Source organism: Zingiber officinale, chromosome 4A, assembly GCF_018446385.1.
Source record: "Zingiber officinale cultivar Zhangliang chromosome 4A, Zo_v1.1, whole genome shotgun sequence".
NCBI classification, from domain to species: domain Eukaryota; kingdom Viridiplantae; phylum Streptophyta; class Magnoliopsida; order Zingiberales; family Zingiberaceae; genus Zingiber; species Zingiber officinale.
The window spans coordinates 99,819,644-99,846,601 of NC_055992.1; the positions used below are offsets into that span (position 1 = coordinate 99,819,644).

The window sequence follows — 26,958 nt, forward strand, 5'->3', positions numbered from 1 at the left end:
AAGGAAGTTAATTATCAGAATAAAAACATGTCTACCTCTGCTGTACCAATTTAGCTAGTTGAAACCCACGAGCATGTTGTCGATTGCCCACGATTTCTAAATCCTTAATAGATAAAATTATCAGCAATAAAAGTATTCCATCTTGATTACTCTTTGTACTTCCACCAATTCCATTCAACCAACAATGATTCGGGCCTGCACAGTATCAGTGTACATTATTAAATTGATTTTTTCAGCTATATAATGATGTTTCACTGAATTATTCACAGCTTAATATGGATAAACCTTTCTACTATGATTCCATCTTGTAACCAAGATAGTGTACTTACTGGCAACAGTCTCATATGTTTTTGTCAATTATAATAAAACATTCTACGAAAAAGATAGAATTGAAATCTTGGCCAAGCAGGGTTACAATCCACCGCTAAATCAAGACAATGCCACCAATGCCATGGCGAGAGGTGTGCCTAAGGATAAGGAGGTGCCTAGAGTCGGGGGAAGAGGAAAAATATGAGTAAGAACCAGTGATGTGCTGAAGAAGAAGGTGGCACCCAGTGTATGAGAAAAAGTTTCAATGTTAAGAGGAAAAGGATGAAGAATTGTGTTTTGATATAGATAAAACTTGGGTATATTTGGAGCTCTGTTGAAAAAACACTCTTGGTCAAATACAACTCATGTTATTAATATTGGAGGGACAGGAATTTCACGCGGATGGCTCCGCAGGGACAAAATAAATTGAATCAGCATAAAGAAGTGTTTTATCATCCTTGTCCTAATATTTTTATCTTAAAACTATGGAGAAAAAATAAACCAGAAGAATAAAATAAATGAACAGCTTCACCAATTCTTGAATTAGTTTAATCTCATAGTAGGTGCCAAGTTCATGACCCAGCATAAGATATATTCATCCAAAAATATAAAAAGGGGATAGACAAGGATAGATCATTCTTCACTATACTTATTAGTGTATTCCAGTACTATCTCTAGATATTGCAAAAGATATTTCACTAAAGTACTAAAAGAGGAAGTGACAAGATCAAGAAATAGAATAGAAAGTTCTGTCTCTCCTTGGTTTGACAAGAGACTAAACCACTAAAATTCCTCTTTCCCCATAGATGGTCGAAACAAAGTCCTCCATTATTTTCCTCGTTTTCAGTCCACCAAAATGAGACAATTCTAACCAAATTAAAATTTCACTTTTTTTCTCATCAAAAAAGAAGAGAAACCACCCTTGCCTTGTGATTTCCTCTCCTTGATTCTCTCTATTCAAAAAGGCTTAATATTTTGTTATTGGATGTGCCAGACTAAGTATCTACCAACTCCAGACTTTTATATCCCAATTGATATGAGCAACTCAAAAGGATTGTAGAAAATAAAAATATTTTGCACAGAAAGATGTATTAAGAACTCAATAAAAAAAAGATATAAGTTTCTTTTCAAAATTCCTGTGGTTTTGGAATAATAAATAAGCTAAAGTTAAATTCAAATACGACCAAAAAATGAGAAGATTACCTTCAGGATTATGTAAAGTGGACTTGACAAAGGTTAATAAATCTGTTTGCAGAAATGAATCATGATGTGCTTCAGATGCCACTGAGAACCTGAAAGGCAAAATTACTTATAGCTTAAAAATATTCTGTACTAGCTAAGTCAAGATGAATAAATTATGATAGATGATAATCAATCAAAAGGGAAATTTTGCCCATGAATATTTTTCATTTTATACATTCACTTTTAGAATGAGTATCAGGTTCACTGAGCAATATCTTCACTTTTTGGTAAATTTTCAGGCAACGATTCCAACTTTTGCAAGGGCAAGGAAAAAAAATAGAAAATTGGGGGACTAAAATGACAAAGTATAACATAATGAATTGGAATCTAAACCATAACCGCCCATAATTCTCCAACTCAAAGATTGATATAAGCTAAATAGATTATTGTTTGGGAAAAAGTCAGAAGAGCGCTCCTATTTATCTAAATTGTCAAAAGGGCGCCCCACTTTGATTTTTTTATCAAAAGGGCACCCCACCCCGCATAAAATGACACAACTATCATCTAGTATTGTTCCAATTATTATCCAGCATATATCTTCCACCTAAATCGTGAACCGGTCAAGCGCGTTGTACTAACTACGAAACCATAGATGCTATACATATTGTAGCAGTTACGGTTTTGTAGTTGCTACAACTACAACAGTTATAGCAGCTACGGTTTCGTAATTATTACAACATGAAAAATAACATTAATAAAGAGTACTTAAATTCTTCGGAGTCTCTAAAAAGGCTATAAATGATTTTTTTTTGCCCTAAAACTGGGTCAGGTTACACTTGGTAACAAATATAAATATCTGAACGAGCTTCAATTTGATACATTGTGCACCTCGTGATTCAACCCGAGTCAAAAGTTAATAAGTTATGATCTCTAAAAGCTTACCTGACATTAATGTTGTAGCAGCTACGGTTTTGCAACTGCTACAAGTGTGCAGCAACTATGAAACCATAATTGCTACAACTGTGTAACAGTTATGGGTTTGTAGCTAATACACAAATGTGTAGCTTTATAGCTACTATAACACGCCCTGGTTCAAGATTTAGGTGGGAAATATAGGTGAGAGATAATAATGGGAATCGTGTAGTGGAGGGCAGTTGAGTTGGGTAATTATACATGGGATGGGGCGCCCTTTTGATAAAAAATTAAAGTGAGACGCCATCTTGATGATTCCAAAAATAAGGGGCGCCCTTATTCTTTTAAAAAAAGTGTTTACTAGAATAGGAAGCAACAAGGGTAATTATGCTCACCCCATGCGCCCCTCACAGCACGTCTTTAAGTTATGTGAAGGGAGGTAAATCACGGGTCAGCTTATAGTCGATGGTCAAGTGGCTAGGGGGTGGGAGGAGTTTTTTCCCGAGGATATACGCCTGTCAGGAATTGATCTCTGCCCCATTGTAGTAAATCTGTCACCCTCTAGTCAATTAGGCACCCTCGTGGGGAAGAATAGGAAGCAATAGAGAACCTAGTTCAAATGACTAAAATAACAGAAGCGTTGAAGTATTTCCATAATTAATCATTTAGTTGAAAATAATTAATACCTCTGTAAATTACATTTCTAGTCAGCCTAACATGATCAACTCGCAACATTAAGAATGAACCACATTTAATTCACTACGAGCTCTGCCTTGTCGACACCATGGTTTCAAGTGTTGATTGGTATTGATCGGCACAAGCAAAGTGTACCAATCCGGCTGTTGATATACACTGATACTGAATATCATTATGTTACTTTTGGCAATTTAGAAACAAGCAAACTACCTAGCTAAATAAAAGAGAGCTATGGGAGTAAACCTCATGAGTTGATCTCAACACACATTGAAGTTTTGTGAAAGCATCCTGAGTATTAAGATGGCATGGTAATAGACCAATCCACAGCGTCAGCAGAACAAAATTTTAAACTGACAGCCAACATTGTAAGTATCCAACATTTCCTAGGAACCCATCTAATACTCCTACTCTAATACTTCCTAAATCTTAACTTATAACTGTTGTGCAAAGAGGGGGCATCCCTCTCAACCTCTAACACATAAGAGGAAGAGAAAAAAAGATCACACGGAGCAACAAGACAAAAACGCTCAAGAAAGAGCAAACACTGGAGAAGAAAAAGAAGATTTACCGTGGTTCGGCAGCGTACCTACTCCAAAAAACGACCGAAACTTTATTAGAATTCTCTCTACTCAAGATAATCACATTCAATTATTCTCATCATTGTACAATAGGTTTACAATGATCTCTATAAATAGTGTATAAACCCCAGACTTGGTAAAATCATAATAGTATTTTGTTATAAAAAATAGTAAAAAAATTCTATTATAAAAACTGTATTATATAAAATCGTACCAAAATTTTATTATGAAAAATCTTAACATATTTTTCTTCCATGGCATCCCTCGCATTGACCTTTATCTAAATATGAATCGCCCATCAACAATCTCCACCTTGGCGAATATTCACCCCTTCGAAGAACACGAATATCTAAACAAAACTCCGTCTAGATCTCTAGGTTTGGACTTCTTTCTTCTAGTATCCAGAGATATGGATCAATTTCAAGTAATGCTTAAACTTCTATGTGGTCACTGGCTTTGTCAACATGTCTGCAGCATTGTCTGCAGTGTGAACCTTCTCAAGTTGAATTTCTCCAGAACAAATCAGCTCTCTGATCTTGTAAAACCTCACATCAATATGCTCGATTCTCGCATGATACACCTAATTTTTTGCCAAATAGATAGCACTCTGATTATCGCATAACAACTTGACTCCGCCTTATTGAACACCCAATTCTTTGACCAACCCTGTAAGTCATAAAGCTTCCTTCGCTGCTTCAGTTGCTGTCATGTACTCCGACTTCATAGTAGACAATGCAATAATAGATTGTATCGTAGATTTCCAACAAATAGGTCCTCCTGTCACAGTGAACATGTATCTTATAGTAGACCTCCTATATAGTCTGCATCTACGTACTCAACAATTGAAGAATCTTCCGGTTGTCTACTGAACATGATGTCATAATCAGTTATATTTCTCAAGTATCCGGAAATCCACTTCACTGCATCCCAATGTGGTTGATCAGGATTTGAGAGAAACTTGTTTACCATACTAATTGCTTGCGCCAAATCTGGTCCTGCGCAAACCATGGCATACATCAGACAACCAACTGTACTGGTATAAGGAACTTTTGACAGCTCTTGCTTGGATCTCGTCATCCATCTATGGACACTATGTACGATAACTTGAAGTGATGCGCCAAGGGTGTGCTCACTAACTTTGCATTCTTCATGTTAAACATATCCAACACATTCTCCACATAGTTACGTTGAGACAACCATAATCTCCCTACAACTCTTATCTCTGTAAATCTTTATCCCAAGAATCTTCTTGGCCTTTCCCAAATCTTTCATATCAAATTCCTTGCTCAGTAGCATCTTCAATTTATCAACCTCTTTCATCTTCTTTGCAACAATGAGTATATCATCTACATATAGTAGTAAGAAAACCAATGATTCATCTTCAAAACTCTTCACAAATATGCAGCAATCATACTCACATCTCCTATATCCGTTTTGAATCATGTATGAATTAAAACGTTTGTACCATTGCCTAGGAGATTGTTTCAATCCATAAAACAATTTATTTAACTTGCAAACCAACCTCTCTTGTCTGGGATGACTAAATCCCTCAGGTTTTGACATAAAAATTTATTCCTCTAAATTTCCATGAAAAAAATGTTGTCTTCACATCCATTTGCTCACAAATCATGATGTGCCACCATAGCCAACACCGCTCTAATTGGCATATGTCTTGGAGAGAATATTTCTTGATAGTCAATCCTCTTTCTCTGTGAATACCCCTTTGCTACCAACCGAGCCTTGAACTTCACTTCTTCTCCCTCTGACATTTTTCTTTTTTCTTGAATATCCACTTGCACCCTATAGCTTTCTTTCCTTCAAGAAATTCTATTAGATCTCACGTTTGGTTCTTATGCAACGGCTTCATCTCCTCTGTCATAGCACTCATCCACTTGTCCTTCTAAGAGCTATGTATCGCCTCCTGAAAAGACGTAGGATCTCCGCTACTAGTAATAAGTGCATACGATACCAAGTCTTCGAATCCTTATTTGGTGGGTGGTTTTACGACTTGTCTCGTTCTGCCACCAGCTATAGTGTGATGATCTGTGTGCTCTGAGCTAGAATCATCGGAGTCATGAGTCTCTAGCCCCACCTGCACAACATCTTTCTCCATGTTGCTTTGTAGTGTTTCCTTTCCTTCTTCCTGAGTACATTGTAGCATAGCCTTCTCGTCAAACACCACATCTCTATTGATCACCACCTTGTTTGCCTTAGGATTCTAAAGCTTATTTCCTTTAACTCCTTCCTGATACTCCAAAAAAATTCACTGCTTTGACTTCACATCCAACTTTGGTCTTTCCTCACTAGATATGTGCATATAAACTGGACATCCAAAAACTCGAAGATTAGAGTAATCTACCTGATTCCCTGTCTATACTTTCTCTGATACTTCGCCTTCTAGTGTTGTCTTTGGTGATCTATTAATGAGATAACATGTCATATTAACTGCTTATGCACAGAAATTCTTTGCTAACCCTGCATTCAACCTGAGACATCTTGCCTTCTCAATGATTGTCATATTCAACATTTCTGTCATCCCGTTCTGCTGAGGTGTTCTATGAACCAAAAAATGGCTTATTATCTCATGTTGCTCACACAATTCCTGAATCTTTGAATCTATATACTCAAGTTTGTCTGACCTAAGGCATTTGATCTTCCTTCCGGTCTGGTTCTCTACTTCAGTTTTTCACAGTTTAAACTTTGCAAAAGTTTCTGACTTGTGACGCATAAAGTATACTCAGACCTTTTATAAATAATCATCAGTAAAACCCACAAAATACAAATGTCCTCCACGTGATGCTACACTAGCTAGTCCCTAGCGATCCGTGTGTACGTAGTCCAAAATCTCCTCCATCTTGTTTGTTGTCGTCTTAAATTGCACTTGGGTATGTTTCCTAAGAACACAGAATTTGCAAAATTCAAGCTTGCACATCTTGACACCCTTCAACAAATCTCTCTTGTGAAGTTCTAGCATCCCACGTTCACCCGTATGCCCTAGTTGCATATGCCATAAGATAGTAGTGTCTGATTCAGACTCCACCAAGGCGACTCCACTGATTTGTAAGTATAACTATTACCATCTAGTGTGCTTAGCGAGATCAAGTTCTTCCTTAGCTCTGGTATATATCTGATATCCCATAGGGTTCTGATCACACCATCAAACATCTTGATTCTGACGTTACCTATACTGATAACTTTGCATGATGCATCGTTTCCCATTAACACTGAACCGAAATTGACTGCCCTAAAGGTATCAAACCACTTCTTGTTTGGAGTAATATGATATGAACATGCAGAGTCTAAAATCCATCTATCCGTCAGGTGCTCTGAACTCGACATAACTGATAACAAATCTCCATCACCGCTCTCTAATTTTTCCTCTTCAACCATGTTTGTAGACTTTACCGAACTACCTTTATTCTCTGCAACATATTTCTTTATCTCTAGACAATCTCTCTTCATATGACCTTTGCCTCCACACTTATAGCACGTGATCACATTCTTCCTTCTCGACTTAAAACGAGTCTTGTTGTTGTTGCCCGATCCATATCGAGATTTGCCCCTACCACGCTCTTGGTTACTATTTACCACAAGTCCTTCTCCTGAAAAACTTCATCGCTTGTTTTCTTCCTTTAATGAAAACCTAGTAACGCATATGTGATCTCCAATTTGAGAGTTTCCTTACCCCACATCAGAATAGTAACCAAATTCTTATACGTAGGAGATGAAGGTGGAGAATTCAACAACATCAGCGTCTTGTCTTCATCTTCAATCTTCACATAAACCCGCTTCAGATCACTCACAATCTAGTTGAATACGTTGATGTGCTGACTCAGATTGGTTCCTTCCGCCATCTTCAGCCTGAATAATTTCTGCTTGTGATACAGCTTGTTTGTCAATGACTTTGACATGTACCGGCTTTCCAACTTTTGCCAAACTGTCATGGGTAACTCCTCGTTCATGACATGGTACATCACATCATCTGTAAAACAAAGCCTGATTGTTGTCTTTCTCCTGAAGTTCTTCCTAATCTGATCTCTCAATATTTTCCGATTTCCTTTCTCCTAGCGCCTTCATCATGCCTTGTTGCACCAACAAGTCTTTCACCCTTCTTTGCCATAATCCAAAGTTCCCGGTTCCATCAAACTTCGCAGAAGTCCTCCCCAACATGTTGTTGAAGAAATCCACCAAAACCTGTAGCTCTGATATTAATTGTTGTGCAAAGAGGGAGCAATACCTCTCAATCTCTAACACGTAAAAAGAGGAAGAGAGAAAGAGATCGCTCGGAGCAACAAGACAGACACTCAAGAAAGAACAAACACGAGGAAGGAGAAGAGTTACCGTGGTTCGACGGCGTGCCTACTCCACAAAACGGCCAAAGTTTTATTAGATTCTCTCTACTCAAGAGAATCACATTCAATGATTCACATCATTATACAATAGGTTTACAATGATCCATATAAATAGTGCATAAACCCCAGACCAGTAAAATCATAACAGAATTTTGTTATGAAAAAATGTAACAGTATTCTATTATGAAAAGCTGTAATAGAATTCTATTAAATAAAATCATAACAAAATTTTATTACAAAAAATCTTAACAAATTTTTCTTCCATGACATCCCTCGCATTAGCCTTCATCTAAATATAAGTCACCCATCAACAAATTGTAAAAATCATTCAAATGAACAGAGTCATTAACTTCGTTAGGCTCAACCAATAGCACAAAAAGATTAAATTGATGGTACTTCACCATGTAAGCTTATAAACTACTTTATTATCCCACAATCTATATAATTAATGTAGGACACAAGCACTCTTGGTAAATAAGAAAAGAAATTTGAAACATACACTATCTATTCATGTAATTTCCTTTTTTAATATTGTTAATGTTGTTAATGTTTATGTGATCGTAAAGTATCTTTAAAACTTAAAAGGATGTTCTACAAAATGACAGTTACATATGTTATATGACGCTGAATTTTAGACTATAACTCGAGCACATACGTAGAAGATAAGGGTTGCAGAGATGAAGATGTTAAGGTGGATGTGTAGGCATGCGAGGATGGACAGAATAAGAAATGAGAGCATTAGAAAGAAAGTCGGAATTATATCTATTGAGCAAAAACTTCGAGAAACACATTATAGATGACGATATAATAGGGGATAGAGCTCAATTGTGTAAAAGAATCCATATAGTCGATCCCACTTAGTGGAATAAGGCTTGGTTGTTATTGGTTGTTGTTGCTTAATGTTGTATTAGGTGCAATGTCAGTGTGATTGGGTTTTGTCTCTTTTGTTGGAAACATAGGGACTGATTTTTTTCCAACATGCTTGTTTGAGACAATTAAGTGATTATCATCTCAACTAAAGTTGTTAGAGTGTATATGTGAAGATAGACCACACCAAAGAATTGTATATAGGATGAGGGAGGAGTTTCCAAGAGAAGTGACAAAGGTCAATTGAGTATACAACAGGAGTAACATAATTATGAAATATATTATTATTGTAAAAAATATATTGTTTGAATCCTAGGTAAGGAGCATAGGTGAAATAATTTATTTGAATGTCAATAAAAAGCGATTTTGTTTGTGTTAATTTTAGCAGTTTGATTATTCATCTACTTTATCTCATCTTAGTTGTATGTCTACAGGAACTTTATATGTTGTTCTATGTTGATTTATCTTGTAAACAAGCAAAAATTTAAAATTTCAGTAATCTGATGATGTAAGAAAAGCTGGGTTTGAATTTAGGAAGTTATATGCCATGTGAACATAATTGATGCCATATTAACCAAATATACTAATCACTTGGTCTTTATTTTAACAATTCCACCTAGATTTAATCAACAAGTGTGTTTAACGCTCTTTACTTGTATTTACACACAAAAGAGATATGCCACAATAGCATATAGTTAAATTAATTGTGAAAGTTACATTACATTAGTTTGCCTTAATCATCCTAGTTAAGCTGAACCAAACATATCCAAAGTCAAACATCCAAATTAATCTATTAGGTAAATTATAAGTTGAGTGCTCAACTCTAGTTAGTGCATATCATTAAATGACATCTCAGTTATAGTCAGTGGCTAAGCAGGTAAACTAAGTATGGTCAAATAAATCTTCAAAATCCCCTCTTTGACTGATCTTAGGGACCAACTAATGTTAGTCATATACCCCCTACTAGTGTGACAGTTCATGTTGCCATATCATTTAAATATTCAATTCGTTTGATATTATTAAGTCAATGTGTTACATACAAGGTAAGACATGAAGGTCTTCATAGTGTATGTGCAAGATGAGAAACAAACATGCACTTCAAAAACGCAAGAGCAAACTAGGTTGTCACAATGTGGTCAGCAAAGACTATATGGAGAGAAAAAAAGCCACAAGCATATAGAAAATTATAATGGGTCAAAAAAAAGTCAAAAGTAGACAACCAATAAAACTACCTGCGAAGATGATTTGCCAATTTGTAGTGTCTATTCCTCAGTTTTGACTGTTGACATGGGGAGACCGCAAATTTAAAGTCTGATGGAACAGAAAAGGAGGTTATAAGAAGGCTGAATTACTTTCCATATTGATTTAGAGAAAACAAAAAAAAAATACATCAAAGAAATGTTTGAGAAAGTTAGCCAAATAAATAAATGGTTCGAGTACATCATAAAAGAGGAATCCAAAGTGATTGGCAATCTGGTTTCCAATAAATTTTAACAGTTAATGTTAACATCCTAGAGAACTTGTGCAACATATTATGCAACAAAATGTCCTGAGAGAGTAATATGTAAGGAGATACAATATGAGAGAAGACACAGAATTCCAGACTAAAAACGAGACAGAGAGAGACTATCATGACAAGTAGACTAAAACAGATCATCCAAACCATTACATCATCTTATGAAATATAACACTGTCAACATCAATCCAAGTTTAGATGGAAAAAAAATAGGGATGTGACAGAATTTGATAAAAGCGTAAAATTATTTAGAGTAGATGGTTGAACAAATCAAGGTTTGTAATACCGACCCAAGTCGGTCGACATATGCAAAATTACAGTTTTGCCCACCAACCAACATCAGCATAGGCAGAGCCGTGAGGTGGAGCAGCCTCACAAAGGCCTCCTCAAGGTCGTGAGGCCACTGTGACCTTGCGACGGCCACACAATGGCCTCCGCATGGTCGCAAGGCTAACACGACCTTGTGGCAGCCATGCAAAGGCCTCCGCGTGGTCGCGAGGCCACCGTAAGGTCGCAACAGCCTCACCTAGTCAACGGCAACCTCAGCTAGTTGCCTAGTTGGCAGCCTGCATTTTGTTTTTTTTTGTTTTTAATTTTAGCTTTCTTTTTATTCTTTCCCCTTTTAAGTTTAGTTCATCTTAGGGTAAATCCTATTTTCATTCAGGTTTTAGGTGTTTAGGGTTTCGACCGTTTTTTTTTTCCTTTTTCCCTTTTTTTATAATTAATTCTTTTTTCCTTCAATAATTTCTTTTCCTTTTTTTGTCTATTTCTTTTTCTCCTACCTTTTTAACGATGAAGATGGAGACGAATTATTAGAAAAATCATATGTAGCAATTATAAAAATATTTTTAATTAATATATTTTTATATTTAAAAATATTTCATAAATTAAAACTCTGGCATGACTCAAAATTTTAAACTTTGAAACAAATATAGTTGAAATTCATACTAATCTTTAAGCATCCCAATTGGAGTAGTCTAAAGTAGAACAATATCATTTCTGAAATACAAAACTTTTTAATTTCCTTAGAATGAAACAATCAGAGCATTCTCATACCTAAGTGGTCCCTATCTAGAGTGTCCTATGATATCTACAGTTTGATGGGAGTTAAAGGAAAAGATTGTATCAATTCTTTTAGCGAACACATCAATGAAGTCAAAGTTTATTTTGAAGATCCTCAACTTCAATCCAAAATGTAGCAGCATGATCTCTCAACTAAAGCATCAGTATTGCCTCTCTCTATATGACTATGTACTTATTGATTTTGCATAACAAATTAGACATTGATCAATTGAATCAATAGAATATAATCCAATTTTATGCCTCCCAATTTTGTTCTTTAATTCCTAGTCACAATGAGATAGTTTAATTGGAAATAAACAAATACAAGAGAAAGATCAAAAGCAAAATGTAGTGACCCATGAAAAGAAAATAATTGCTTGTTAACATAAAATCACCTCGGCAATATTTTCTCGTATGCACTTGTCTTCCATCAAACAAAAAGTTTAGTTTTGAAATGAAGCTTCTATAACGATACATAGTAGCGAGTGTTAACACAATATCTGACCAAGAGACGCAGTTCAACAGATTAATGCAGTCACATAACAAGATTATAGCAACAAGTAGTGAGAAATTACAAAAACTGGACAATGATAGAAGACAAAATCAAACACAATGAACATTTTTTTTTTTTTGCAAAAATGCTCACATAAAACTAGAAGTGAATTATATACGTCCAAGATAAGGTATGTGATATAACCATTTTTTAATAAAGGCCTTGACAGGCAATAACTTAGATTTGATCTTTGGTTCTAGTGAATTAAAAGAAGCTTTCCCGAGTCTCTATTCTAGAAACCCGTCTTAATCTTTTAGAAACCGAACTTGCCCTTCTTAAAGAAGGAACTTCTGCTTCTCAATCATATCTGTAATAGAGATTTTAAAGTGATTATGCATATGATTCATGTTTTTCCTAAGAAGATAATATCTAATTGAAGGTTATCTCCTTGAAATTGACCATACCCTTTTGCTTGGATGTGAATTTGAATATGTTTTACAAAATCACGTATAGACATATTAAAATTGGGGCATAAGTAAGTGATGCCTAAATTAGCATTCATATCAACCTCAATAAGTCCTATGATGGCTTTCTCTGTGTCTGAAAAACGAGTATCATGTAAAACTAATAAAACTTTTCCTCCTAATTTGGCTCGAGTTAAACCTTTTAAGCCAAATACAATAAGTCCAAGATGTATATAGTCATGTTTTCTAAGATAGACTTTTAGCAGCCTCTTAGTCATGAGGCCCAGTTTACTTCACCTCCATCGGGAAGATGAAGAGCTTCTTGTCTATAATGTCGGTAAACAGAAGTAGAGAAGTTTAAAATTCCTTGACGGTAAAGTTTCTTTGGGTTCAAAGCATTTAATTGTTCATTAGAAAAAATTGTCAGATCTTTATCTACATCAATAACTTCTTCTAGTCTAAGAGGTCCTAACGTAGAAGTACTATTTCTTCTGGTTATGGTATCTAACCAGGAGGATGAAGCATTTGCTTCCATGGATCTAACAGATCTGAAAGGTATCTGGAAGGTCCTAAGAAAGGTTCAGTTTTTGTCAGGGTTTGTATGTTAAAAATTTAGAAGTGATTGGTGATGTCTTAGTAAGTACTTTTCCTAAAGATAATTGGCTAAGATCTTTATAAAGTTTAGCAAAAGCTTCTTTTAATTCACTAGAACCAAAGTTGTCAGACCAATGTGTTTCTAATTGGAGAAGTTTTGACTCAATTAAGGTTAAGCGATAATGAAGAGAAGTAAGGAGTGCTAGAATAGTATTGTTCTGTTGTATTTGTATTTGATCTCTTTTTCCAGGAAGATCTATATGACAATATCTGTCTTCTTTTGTACTAGAAAATTGTCTTATGTATTCTACCGCATCTTCATAATGTGTATTTTCATATTTCAATTTGTTCATTTATATTTTAATTCCTCTAGTAAGTGGTTTATTTTATCTAGCTTTTCGTTTATTTGTCTAACGATCAAATATTAGATTGTAGTAGAAGTTGTTGCGTATCTGTTTCTGTAACAGTTTTTAAGTTTCTTGAGTTTTTTAAGTAGTCAAGATTTATTAAGACTTCTGATACTACCTTTTGTTGTTGTAGAGTAGGTGTTCTATCTTATGTGCTAGATCTTGGCAATGAGTTTCCAAAGCAAGACCAAGACTTAGCAGCAGATCAGTTAAGGTGTTTAAATGTGGTTGCTCAGAGTGTAAAAGATGACCAAGTTGTTTGCTTTTAATATAACAAGTGTGTTTGTTATGGTCTAAAGTTACTATGTTTCTGGGTTACAAGGCAAGATCTAAATAATCAAATTGTTTCGAAGAGGTAGGGATTGTACACATACAGGTTTTCCAGTCTTTGGCTCTGATACCAAAATGTTGTTCTTCAATTTTCTTCTTCTTCAAATTTTTTTTTTAAGGTATTTGTAGTTTTTGGCCTTGGGTGGTTGTAGGTTTTCTGATGAAGGGGTTCTAAGCCTTTAGGTGCTTGTGTAGTTTTTCTAGATCGTACCAGTGAGCCTCACCTAGTAGAAAGCCTCTAGAACCGTTGTATAGTCCTTGGTTTCTTACCCCAGCTCTTCAGGTTTTACTCTAGCATTCAAGCTATTTTGCCTTACTTAGCCCGCACAAGTTTTACAGAACCAAAGGACTAAAGTTTCGTCTTCTCTCTTAGCTAGTTATGAATTGAAAGAGTCCGACAAGGACTGAGGACTATTGATCTAAACAAACTAAACAAAACCTTGAGGCTTAGAACGAAAGAGTTACTTAGCCATATATGATAATACACATTGACAAATTGCTATTGCAAACTTAATCTTACAAACAGTACTTACAAAAGGGACTTACAAGGCTTTAGTAGGGCTTACAACTGCCAAGAAAGAGGAGATGAGAAGGGATATTACAAGCTCTTTTGTGATTACAAGCTTTCGATGCCTCTTATATGCAGAGAGGCTCTAGATTTATAGGAGAGAAGAGAAGGGGCTAGAAGAGAGACGTGGCAGATAAGCTCTGAGTCTTCTGGTGTTGTATGAGCTCAGGGCTTACGTTATTAAGTCTGCTGACATCATTGCATCCGTCATGAAGGCAGTAAATGCTTGTTGACATCAGTGCTTCCATCAGGTGTCAGATTTCCATCATATTGATTAAGTTTGCTTCTTCTACTGAGCCCAGAGAAGGTGGTAGCATAGAGGTTGAGGTTATAGAAGTAGTTTTCTGTTTTTCTAACCATGCCAAATTTTTCTTTTGATAAAATTAGCATAAGTTTTGATGTTGAGTAGTATTAAAAAAATGGGAAATGAACTGTCCCGCATGTTTTTGGCCAGTATATTTTTCCTGTTAATGTTTCTCCGGCCAGACTATATTCAATTGGATCTTGGTAGGGATCACATAGACAAGAGCTCCCTTGGAGAGAAGCCCGCCAATGTTTTAACTGTTCAGATAAGGGTTTTGGAGAAAGTCATTCTTTATCTAGATGAGAGGGATAATCTTCAAACAGAAGTAGTTGGATGTTAAGTCCTTGCACATCAAGTTTAATTAAATGCCTGGCTGGTTCAGTTTAAGTGGAGAGTCATTCAGGAGGAGTACCATCAAAAGTAGCTAAGATAAAAGTTTCTTTTTCTTCAAGTAAATGTTGGATAAGTCTTCCAAGTGTGTTTGGCACTAGAGGAATTGAGTCTAATTCGTGTATTCATAATCGATGTAAAAGCCCATAAGTCATAAGTGAGTCTGGAGTAATAAGTCTTCCTCTATAGTTTTTTCTCTGAAACTTCTCCAGATGCATATTGGCTTGTCTGATAGAATATAAAAGTTGACATCTAGAGCCCAAGTCTATAAGTTCAATTTTAGAGCATTGAGGAATCTGTTTTGTACATGGGATCTTATCCGAGTATTCTTCTGTGTAAGTAATCATCATCCCTGGGGTAGGGTTTTGATGAAACCAGTTTAAAGCATCTGAAAGTTCTAAGAAAATTTTATAAGAAGAAGTATCTCCCAGGGTACGTAGATACACAGTGATGTCTTCGGGCAGAGCTTTGAGTGAGAAGAGATTATCTTTCTTCTTCTGGCCCTGAAGTACTTCTAATTACTGATAATGTAGTGGGCGAAGTGGTACAAACAGAAGATCTGTATCTTGTCTTGTAGGGTTTGTATTAGAAGAAGTCGCCATTAAGTAAGTTTTGTCTTCTTGTATTTTGTTATCCAAGTGAAGTGTTGGGCTTATTATAAACTTAGGGCCCAATTTCTCTCTTAGCAAGTCATAAGCTTCATTGAGTGAATAACACCCTTTATAAGGCGGTTTATCTTTTTCTAGAAGTAAGACTTTCACTTCATCCCAAGTAGCATAAAGGCCAGCATAAGGCCTAGAGAAAATAGTATAGCATGAGAATTTCTTCCCGAGTGGTTTTTGAATAGTTGTAAGGAAGTAATTAGAAATAGCATTGATAATAGCTATCTTTTGGTTGGCTATCCCAGGCGAAGTAGGAATATTCCAAATATTGTCGATTAAGCATTGTTGTACGGTATCAAGTTGAACTCGTAGAGAAAAGTCAAAAGTATCTCCTTTACAGGAGAATTGAGGAAGTTCTTGATTGCCAAATTTCATTGTCTCTTGGTAGCCATAAGTACGAACTCTCTTTTGTATATCCATAGCTGCAAAAATGACTGAGTTAATAATCATGATAAAGTATCAGCAAGAGAGTTAGCACTGCCTTTAATATGTTCCCACTAAATTCTAAGTCCTTTATTAAGAATGGCATATGTAAATTTTATCCAGCGTTTAGAGCCTAATCCTTTTCTTACCTCTTTTGTTTGTTGGCTATATTTTACTATAGCCTCACAATCAGTTCTTATCATTATTTCAGACTTATTACAAATAAACAGTAGGAAAGCTTCTAAACAGTAAATTACTGCAAGTAATTTAAAATCTAAAGATGTAAGTCTCCCCTTTTCTTTATATTTTCCTAAGGCATATCTACACAATTATTCTAAAGTTTTGGGGTCATATTTCGATCGTTTACTTAATAAAACTCCTCCCCATCCTATTTCACAGTCATCTGTTTCAATTACTTATGTTTCAATTACTAAGTAATCAGAGTCTAAAGGTAAAGTTAACTGGGGTAATTGTCGGGCCATTACTTTAATTTGTTTTACTAAGTCAACATCTTGTTGGTTGAAATATCTTTGTCCTGTTTGAGACGTTTTATTATACAAAGATCCACTAATTTTTCTAATATCGTTTAAATAGGGTCTTCCATAATTTAGTAATCCTAAGAAAGATCTAAGTATTTTGACGTCTTCCATTTTATCTGGAAAGTCTAAAATTTTGCTGGTAATATGAGCTTGAAGTGTTATCTTACCTTGTCCTATAAGACTGCCTAAGAATTCAATGTAAGGAACGGCTAGTTTCATTTTTCTTCGAGAAACAATTAAACTATGTTTTTCGAACCGGTTAAAAATCATGTGTAAATGTGCATAATGTTCTTCTTTTGTTTTAAAAAAAACAGAATATCATCTATGCATACACAAGTGAAGTCTGTAAGGTCTAAATATGTCATCCATTTTTCTCTGAACTTGAGGGGCTACTTTTAACCCAAAAGGCATTACTAACTATTCAAAATGGCCTTCTAGGCAAGAAAAAGTTGTCCAAGAGATTGAGTCTAGATGCATTTTTACTTGCCAAAATCCTGCTTTCATATCAAATTTAGAGTACCATTTGGATTTTTGGATTTTATTGATTAATTGATCTTTATCTGGTATTTTATACCCGTCTTCATGACAATTATCATTTAGTCTTTTGTAGTTAAACACCATTCTAGATTGTCCTCTTTTCTGCTCAACCCCTTTATTTACTATAAAAGCAGAACTTCTATGTTTAGAATCAGATCTCTGTATAGCTTTTAATGCCAGAAGTTGAGTAAAATATGCATTTTGCATTCTTTTATTTCCCAATTTGAGTATTTTAAGTCTTGTGATTTAATGGCTAAGTCAGGATTAATGATATTTAGTTTACAATAAACTTTATCTTTTTCCCAATATTTTGTGGGATTTTCGCCAAGAATTTCTATTTTTTCTAGTCTAGAAATGGCAGCATCTAATGTGTCTTTCTTACTAAGTAAAGTATTTAAATAAGACGGTTTAAAACAATCCTGATAGTAAGTTTCAGGGGTACAATCACAATCTTCTAGGTCTTCGCTAAAAGCGTCTTCAGGAATCCAAGAGCCAAGTATATCTAGTTTTCCTGTAGAGAAAGCGTAACCTTAGGGACCTTAGGTGTTGATGAGGAAAAACTAGGTTTACAGGGACATGGTGAAGAAGAGGAAGTAGGATTACGGCATTCAGCAGGGGGGTTCCACCACGCGTCCCAGTGCTGACCTCGGATGGATAAGCAGATAAAATAGGAGAGATAATGGAGGTAGAGAGAAAGATAGCATAATCTTTCATAAGTAAAAGAGAAAATTAAGACCAAGGATTAGAGGAATAGATTTATGAGGCATAGGTCGTGTCCATAATTAGGGCAAGGTTAAGGGAGGACTAAAAGCACCACAATTAGTGTAAAACCGAAGATGAACATTCTTAACAAATTTGGTATAGCTTAATTGTTGTCCATCAAATTGGGTGCTTAGAAGAGGAGTATTGGTGGTCTTAATAAGGGTAGGTGGAAGAAAAGAAAAAAACAAAGCTTCATCTATAGTAGAGGTTGTGGCTCCACTATCTAAGAAGGCGTGTAGAGTTAATTCATGTCCTTGGATGTTTAGGGTACATTGGACCCTAATATCGATAGTAAGTCATGTATTACAAATGTTGGGGGTTTGGATAAAAACAAACTCTGGATTAGGTGGTGGTTCAAGAATAAGAGGACTTTTACCTTTATCCAGATAAGGGTCCTGAAGATAAGACGAAGGATTAGGTTCATCTGGTGGATAAGTTCCTTCTTTAAGAAGGGCAAGTTCGGTTTCTAAAAGATTAAGACGGGTTTCTAGAATAGACTCGGGACTCTAATAATGTGTTTCGTGTACTTTTTCGAACAGCTTGTGTTTGTGGAATATTGATTTGAAAGAGAGTATTGAGACATAAATTACAACATTGTTTCTTGCAAAGTTTGCAAGTTCCACGTTGTAATATAAAGGGATAATAACCACAAGCAAAGCAAGGAATATGATCAGACCCTTCTTTTAATTGTCGTACAAGTTCATTAATCTGAACGCAAGTCTGTAAGGTTCTGTGGTATAAAATGATGATACATCAGTGAAAGATTGTGAAAGTCTAGTAAAGTTTCATCAAAGAGAGGGTCAGAAAAAGGATCTTCCTCTGAGTCAGAACTATATGTAGGATCTAAGAAGGAGTTGATTAATGAATAATCCTTTTGTACGGGAGAAGGTATATCTTTGAGATCTAATACAGAGAAAATAGAATAAATAGAAGAAGTACTAGATACATCATCTTGTATGTCTATTAAATCGAAGTTCGTATTGCCTACAAATTCTGCTTCTCTACTGTATAAGTTTTTTCTGTCAAGACAGGCTGAGGAAAGATGTCCTGGTTTGTGGCAGGCAAAACAAGTAATAGTATTGGTATAAGTTTTCTTGGGTTTGAATCTTCTTACATGTTTTTCTTTATTTAAAAAGGGTTTTTGTTCTTTACTTTTTCTAATGTAATAAGTTTTTTTGTTGTAAATTTCGATTTTGGTACAGGTAGCCTTTTATGTTGTTTATAGTGTTTTCTTCTAGATTGTTGTTGTTGTGTACCATATTGTTGTGGTGTGTAAATTTGGCTACAAAAACCATATTGTTGATTTTTAAGTTGTTTTTAGATCTGGATATAAGTATATTTTGCTTTAAGTGTTGTCAAAAGATGTTGAATGCATACTCCAATATTATCATATAACGGAGGTACTTGTAAATCCGTCCAGGATTTATGTATTTCCTTTCCTAATTCCCTTAGTAATTTGCTAAAAAGTCTTTCTCCTAATTCGGGATTAAAATAGTTTCCCGATACTGCTGTAAGGGTTAAAAAGTCATTAAAAAAGGTTTAATATAATTCCAATTAAATAATTGCAATTGTTCTAAGTCGCTCGTGGCTTCTTTTTGTCTAATATCAAAGTCAGTATTGGCATCTCTTGCTGTTAATAATCTGTGTATAGCATAGCAAAAATTAAGTATGTTATTACCTTAGAAGCAATACAAGCTACTTCTTTAGGAAAATGAGTTTTAAAATCTTCCCAAGCCGCTCTGGCTACATCACCTAAGTAATTTTCTCCTACTCTAATCATGGCTTCGGCTGATTTGATATCCATTTCATGCTTAGCTTGGTAGTCTCTTTTGACAGAGACAATCCGTTGTTCTAAATATGTGTTGTATAATTGTGGGTCACATTCTGTGATATTAAGTAGTACAACATCTTTTCCGAAAAAAAGTCATTTATGGTGGTCTCCGTTTCCCTATAGTTCGGACTAAAGGGTTATTATTTGTATAAGGTACTATCCTGGTTCTAGGTGGATGTCTCTGACCATAGTCCATAGTTTCATAGTGCTTTCAGGTAATCTTACGTCATAGGGCTTGAAGTGGCTGACGATTCAGCTGGATTCATAAAATTGGTTGGTCCTAATTGTTTAGGTTGTGTTACAAGCTGTAAGTAGTTGTATTTGTTTTTCTAATTGTGTTTGGACATTAATTGTTTGATGCATTAAATTTACATGAGATATTGATTCTTCTTCTGTTTTTATTTCAGGTGCCATGGAGGATATCCCGAAAACCTGACCGACAGTTGATTATTTCTATCTTTATACATAAGTGAGGTAGTGGGTTTTAAAGTAGAGTCATGGTTTTGTAAGTTAATATTCCATTCTAAACCTGCTAAGGTTTCTGAAGTGTATTCTCTTGGTTGGGGGGGGATTCAATTACCCAACAATGCACAAAGCAAGTCTCCTTTACTATTCAGTGAAAATGAATACCACTAGAAAGGCCTACCAACCATTTCAACAATGATGCCAAGTGGTGGCATGGTTTTAAAAGGTCGCCATGCTTTGCATATGTAGACGAGCAAGCGGAGTTCAAAGACAGTGCGTAAAGATAGTATGGTTTCATATGGTGTCTGTATGTGCAGGTTAAAAAATTTTATTTTGACTTTTTTACAATGTTGATTGATATTATTGTTGTATTTCAAGTTTTCAGCATTGTAATTTGCTCAATTTTTATCAATATAACTATTTTTAATAATGATAGGTATACATTCGAATAGGTCGTGTAAAATGTATACGCCATGTAATGGTCAATCACAAACCATCTATATGTCTTTCAAAACCTTGGACTACATATTCTGATAGAAGCAAGAATATGTATCAAAAACAACAAAAGGTAATAATGACAATAATTGCATTAGTATAGAGAGAATGAAACTTATAATGATTGACTTGGTAACGGAGTGAATTGGTTTAATATGAGTTTCTCTTTTAAACAAAACAATCAAGAACCTTCAATACTAAGAAAAGTGACACTAGTCAATTTCTTCATCAATTGAAAAGTTAAATGGGGGAAAATGTCAGATAGATTGGAAATGCACAAATTATATAAATAAACAAACCATATGTGTGTGTGTGTGGAAAATTAGATGATAGGTCAAATTGGAAAGGGTTTCAGATGGCTTATTCAACTGGTCAAACAGATCGATTGCTGGTTCCAAAAAACATTTTTTATTTTTTATGAAATACCAAATATTCTATTTATATATTTAATGAATCAAGAATGTAGTACTTGATTTACAAGTATTCTAATCCTCTATCAATTTGGTAAGAATATAACTCTTCCATCAATTCATTATAATTGGGATGGACGCAAACTGATGTGTTGGATAATATCAAAATATAATGACCGAGAACAAGTAGAAGAAATTACAAGCTTCTCATACAATTAGTTTTACCTTCAAACAAATTATCATCAAAGAGGGTGAGACATTAACTATTTGGATTTGATGGACTCAAACAAATAGTAAAACAAGTGTGATAATTCCAGTCTAGTGTTCTCAATGGTATAAATTAAAGAATTCTAAATGAAATATACACTGCATAAGAATAGTATAATTAAATAATGAAGAAGATCAATGAATATGTTCACTAAGAGAACCTTTGGATGTGGAGTGCGTAAGTTGTTTCCGCAAGCAGCCTCCTGTAGGCGGCGACGCGTCGTCTAAAGAAATATTTGTTTTTGCTGATGGCCCATGACCCGTGGCATGTGCTACTACAAAGAGAAGATTCCCGTCATTGTAGTGCCAGTACTGGGCAGAGGAGATCGAAGGCGGCAGTCAGCAAGAGGAGAATGGAGTGGGGTTTCATTAGGGAAGGAGGACGTTGGCGAGGCAAGACCGAGACAGGAAACGGCTACAAACATCGATCATAGCAGGAAGAGCGACGGCGAGGGAGAGGCAACAGTTTGCAAGGACTGCATATGGATTAGCTTTTATTTGTCGAGTGAATCGAAAACAAATCAAGTCAACCGATTTGTTAGGAACTAAAAGGACGGAGTCTGAACCGAAAGAAATTGGCACTTTCATGACTTTGAATTGAGATCCTCTCCTGGTCCTTCTCGTTTTTTCGATCTCACGGTTTTTGGGTTGCAACCCGACCAAGCAACTTCCAGTTGCGGGTGAGTCGACCATTGAGGTCCATTGCAGAACAAGAAGGCAAAATTAATTTTACATATTTAATGAAAAAAAAATTTTCCAATAAGTTTTCTAATGTATTTTAAAATTTTATAAAAATAATTAGGCCAAAAGTCCTACAGACCTCCAGATAGCTTAAGTCTTTGTTTGGTGGATTTAAATGTGAATTAATATTGCACATAATTGTCATTAAGAATTAAACTCAATAAAGTGATCTAATGCATCGTTAATTGTAAAGTTTAAGTTATTTAATGTGGATTACATGTGTATAACTTATTAATCTAATTCGTTAACATTGATGGGTGGTAAACTGATTACAAACTCAATAAAGGAATGGTCCCTATATATCATATGGGAATTTTGGGAGCATATTGGACTAAATTCTTAAGCTTCTTGTATTTCTCTCCCTTGATCTGATTGTCATGCCTCGAGGAGTGGCCTATCTTCTGTCAGCCCACTTCACCGTCCAATTAGGCCATGCCCTCCTTCTACTCCGAAACTCACCCAACTCTAAAACAAGTTCATTCATAACTAGTCACAGACTCACCAAAATTTCCGGAACCCCTGTATAGCATCTGCTGGTGTTATTGGTCGGAGTAGGTGGTGGTCGGCAAGGTAACAATGCTGTCCAATTTAGGGAATCGATGTCCAGATCATTAAACAAATAACAGAATACATAAACAGTAGATAAACTAGTGTTTACCTCAGATCCAGCAGCAAAAGTTCTGGAAATGGAAAGGAAACTTGAGCGTGCGTGGTGAACGAAAGGATTGACTAGCCGGAAGCGACAAGACTACTGCCCAACTCTGTTTTAGTTATCCAATTCATCAATACAACACCCAAACGTTTAAAACCATATCTAGGAGGAAAACCTACCTTAAATCTGGCCGCTGGAAACCCTAGGTCAGCGCTGGCGAAGAGATGTCACGCGACTCGGATCCAACGGAGAAAGGAGATTCATATGTGAACCAGTCCCGAACGAATCTCCTCTCCTTAGCCGGCGATCCACAAGGATCGGGAGGAAGGAGGCATCGGAAAGGGGCGTCGGCGGCTGTGGACCCAAATCTAGAGCACAACCAAAAAGACGCGGGTGTTCGACTTCCGATGGGGGAAGATGGGGTGGTGCTCGGGTGGCTGGCGACCGATGTCGGGCCGCAACGGTCACACGAGAGAGAACAATTGGTGAATTTTGGATTCGGGGAGAGGAATCCGCGTCGGCGATGATCCAGGAGAGGCGGCAGTGGAGTGAATCGGGAGAGAAAATGAGGTAAAGGGAAGAAGAAAAAGAAAAGCAGAGGAAGCGAAGCGTTCGCAAGGGTTGGGGAGGCGAAGAGCTGGGGGAAGAGGTGGCGGCGGCGCGAGCTCGATGAAGAGGAAGAAGGGAAGAGGAGGAGTTCGGCGTGGAGGAAGAGAAAATAAAGAGAAATAAACTTAGGTTAAATTCTCAATCAACTTCATCTTTGTATATTCCAAATAGACTTTTCTCAAATCTATAAGTTCATAATAAGGATCTCTACAAATTACGAATCATAGGATGGTCCATTGATGATGATCTTTGATTTGGATGGATTCCATCTTTAAATAGATAGGATCTATTCAAATAAAAGGTCCTCATGTAGTGGATCATCCCCTGGTCCGCAAATTGCGGACCAGAGGATCTGCTTTCTATTCATCCCCTTAAATTTATCATATGAGCTCTGAAAAATTCTTATAAAATTTTTTAAAATTCCTAAAAATTCTATTAAAATTATTTCTCAAATAATCTTATTATTTATTATTATTTTTTGTCGTATTTATATTCTCTTCCACTAATAAAAATTTGATCTCCAAATTTTTATTATTTACCATCAGCAAGTACTAACAATAGATAGATAATATAAATGTTGAATAGAAATTAACTCACATATCTCAAGTAAAAAGATGGGGGTATCGAACTCGGATCGTATCCTCGAGCTCCCACGTAGCCTCCTCATTAGAATGATATTGTCATCTGACTTTAACCAGCCGGATAGTCATGTTCCGCAGCTGACGCTCTTTGTGGTGCAGAATGCATACCGAAACCTCTTCATAGGTAACATCAGGCTGAATGAGAACTGTTATATCTAACAGGATATGTGCTGGGTCAGGTACATATCTCCTCAACATGGACACATGGAACACATCATGAATGTCTGGCAGAGCCAGTGGTAGCGCCAGACGGTAAGTTACTGCTCAAATTCTCCCCAAGATCTGGAAAGGCCCAATGTATCGTAGAGCTAGCTTACCTTGGAGGTCAAATCTCTTCATCCCTTTCGTAGGTGAGACTCTCAAAAATATATGGTCGCTAGTAGAGAACGATCAGCATAACTCTTTTGGCAGCCCTACACCTCTGACATCCTCCGTCTAATAGTACGGATTAACTCTGCCTCCTGCTGAGCTCTTTGAGGTCCTAGCGGCTGGGCCTCCCCAACCTCCTCCCAGAGGGTGGGTCTCCTATAAGGTCTACCATACAACGCTTCAAACGGTGTCATCTGAATAGCTGAATGATAATTGTTGTTGTAGGCGAACTCTACTAATGGCAAGTTATCCTCCTAGCTATCTCAGTAAGTCCTCTAATGTTTGAATGATTTACTCTGACTGTCCATCTGTCTGCGGATAGAATGTTGTACTGAAACGGAGTTGTGTGTCCAAAGCCTGCTGCAGACTCTGCCAAAATCGGGACGTGAACCGTGGGTCTCTATCTGATATAATACTCAAAGGAACACCATGCAATCTAATGATCTCTCGACAATACAACTCTGTCAATCGATCTAGCGAATCAGTCTTCCGAATCGCTAAGAAGTGTGTTGATTTGGTTAATCAGTCAACGACTACCCAAATCAGGTCATGGCCTCGTCGTGTCCTAGGCAATCCCACCACAAAATCTATAGTAATGTGCTCCCATTTCCACTCTAGAATAAGAATCCTCTGAAATAATCTGACAGATCTCTGATACTCAGCCTTCACCTGCTGACAGACTAGACATCTAGCTATAAACTCCGCAATGTCTTTCTTTATGTCGTTCCACCAATAGGAATACCTCAAATCTCGATGCATGCATGTTCTGCCTGGGTGGATCAAAATCAAGAGCGATGAGCCTCCTGAAGTAAGTCCTCCAAGACCGGGAAAGATTGAGGTACACATAATCTGCCTCGGAAATAAATAATGCCCTCATCATTTCGGGTGAACTCGGTCTGCTACCCGAAAGCTATATAGTTGACAATGGACTGTAAGGGTTGATCACCTGCCTGGGCCTCTCGGATCCTCGTCTTGATCGACGACTGAGCAACCATGGTAACTAAAATACCCTGCTCTGTCTGTCCCTGCTCCTCAAGGCCTAACTCGGAGAAACCCTGAATCAAGTCCGTGACCAAAACTCGGTGGCACACTAAAGTCCCTCTAAATTTCCGGCTAAGTGCATCAGCAACCACATTAACTTTCCCTAGGTGGTAGCTAATGGTACAGTCATAATCATAATCCTTTAGGAACTCCATCCATCTCCTCTATCGGAGATTGAGTTCCTTCTGAGTGAAAAGATATTTAAGACTCTTATGATCAGTGAGAATCTCAAATGTAATGTCATACAGATGATGTCGCTAAATCTTCAAAGAAAAGATAATAGCAGTCAACTCCAAATCATGTACTAGGTAGTTCTTCTCATGCTCCTTCAACTGCCAAGAAGCATAGGAGACTACTCTGCCGTGCTGCATCAAAACAGGTCCCAAACCCTGTAGAAAAGTGTCGGTGTAGAGTATGAATCCGTCCTCTCCAGAGGGTAAAACCAGAACTGGTGCCGACACTAATCTCCACTTCAGCTCCTGGAAGCTGGTTTCTCAGGCTTCTTACCACATAAATTTAATGTCTTTCCTGGTTAGGCGTGTCAGCGGCATAGAAATGTGAGAGAAACCCTCAATGAACCATCGGTAATATCCAGCCAATCCCAAGAAACTGCAGATCTCCTGAATCGATTTCGGCTGCTCCCAGCTGGTGACAGCCTCGATCTTCTGAGGGTCTACGGAAATACCTCGGCTAGAAATCACGTGTCCCAAAAAACCGACTGGGGATAGTCAAAATGCACACTTGCTGAAATTCGCATATAGACGATGTCGTTGAAGAGTCTCCAAGACTATGCGAAGATGTTGTGCATGTTCCTCCTCCGAACGCGAGTAGATTAGAATGTCGTCGATGAAAACGATAACAAACTGATCTAAATACTCCAGAAAGACGCAGTTCATTAAATCCATAAATACCATTGGAGCATTGGTAAGCCCAAATGACATTACCAAAAACTCATAATGTCTGTATCTGGTGCGGAATGATGTCTTCTGAACATTAGAATCTTTGACTCTCAGCTGATGATACCTAGATAGCAGATCAATCCTAGAATACACTGATATACCTCTGAGCTGATCGAACAAATTCTTGATCCGTGATAAGGGGTACTTATTTCTGACGATCACTGCATTCAGCTGTCTATAATCGATGCATAATCTCAGAGTACCATCTTTTTTCTTGACAAATAATACTGAAAAACCCCACGGGATACACTAGGGCTAATAAATCCCCTGTCAAATAACTCCTGGAGTTGAACCTTTAGCTCATCCAACTCTTTCGGTATCATACGGTAAGGAACTTTCGATGTCGGCACGGCCCCCGAAATCAGCTCAATAACAAACTCCACTTGCCTTCTGGGAGGCAATCCTGGTAGCTCATCTGGAAATACATCCGAATACTCTCAGACCACTGGAATGTCTGAGAGCTGAGAACTACTACTGTCATCAGCACTAACCAATGACAAAAGAAATCCTTGACAGTCATGCAACAACAGC

General features: G+C 36.7%; 1 protein-coding gene across 6 annotated transcripts in view; it reads right to left on the reverse strand.

Annotated features, from left to right (window-relative positions):
- LOC121970328 overlaps positions 1-23,535 on the reverse strand; it is a 33,699-nt gene extending 10,164 nt beyond the window's left edge. For 2 of the 6 annotated variants that reach the window (XM_042520962.1, XM_042520959.1), the window contains exons 1-8: positions 22,988-23,535; positions 22,815-22,917; positions 22,659-22,735; positions 21,577-21,690; positions 11,870-11,974; positions 10,129-10,207; positions 1,513-1,601; positions 36-195 (exon numbers count right to left, since the gene is read on the reverse strand). In XM_042520962.1, the coding sequence (XP_042376896.1) occupies positions 36-195; positions 1,513-1,601; positions 10,129-10,207; positions 11,870-11,974; positions 21,577-21,690; positions 22,659-22,686 (575 nt within the window). In that variant the 5' untranslated portion in view covers positions 22,687-22,735; positions 22,815-22,917; positions 22,988-23,535. Of the gene's footprint in view, positions 1-35; positions 196-1,512; positions 1,602-10,128; positions 10,208-11,869; positions 11,975-21,576; positions 21,728-22,658; positions 22,736-22,814; positions 22,918-22,987 lie in introns of all 6 variants that reach the window. The other 4 variants (XM_042520960.1, XM_042520964.1, XM_042520963.1 and 1 more) reach the window with 4 other exon arrangements.
- Between the last annotated feature and the right edge of the window lie 3,423 nt (positions 23,536-26,958).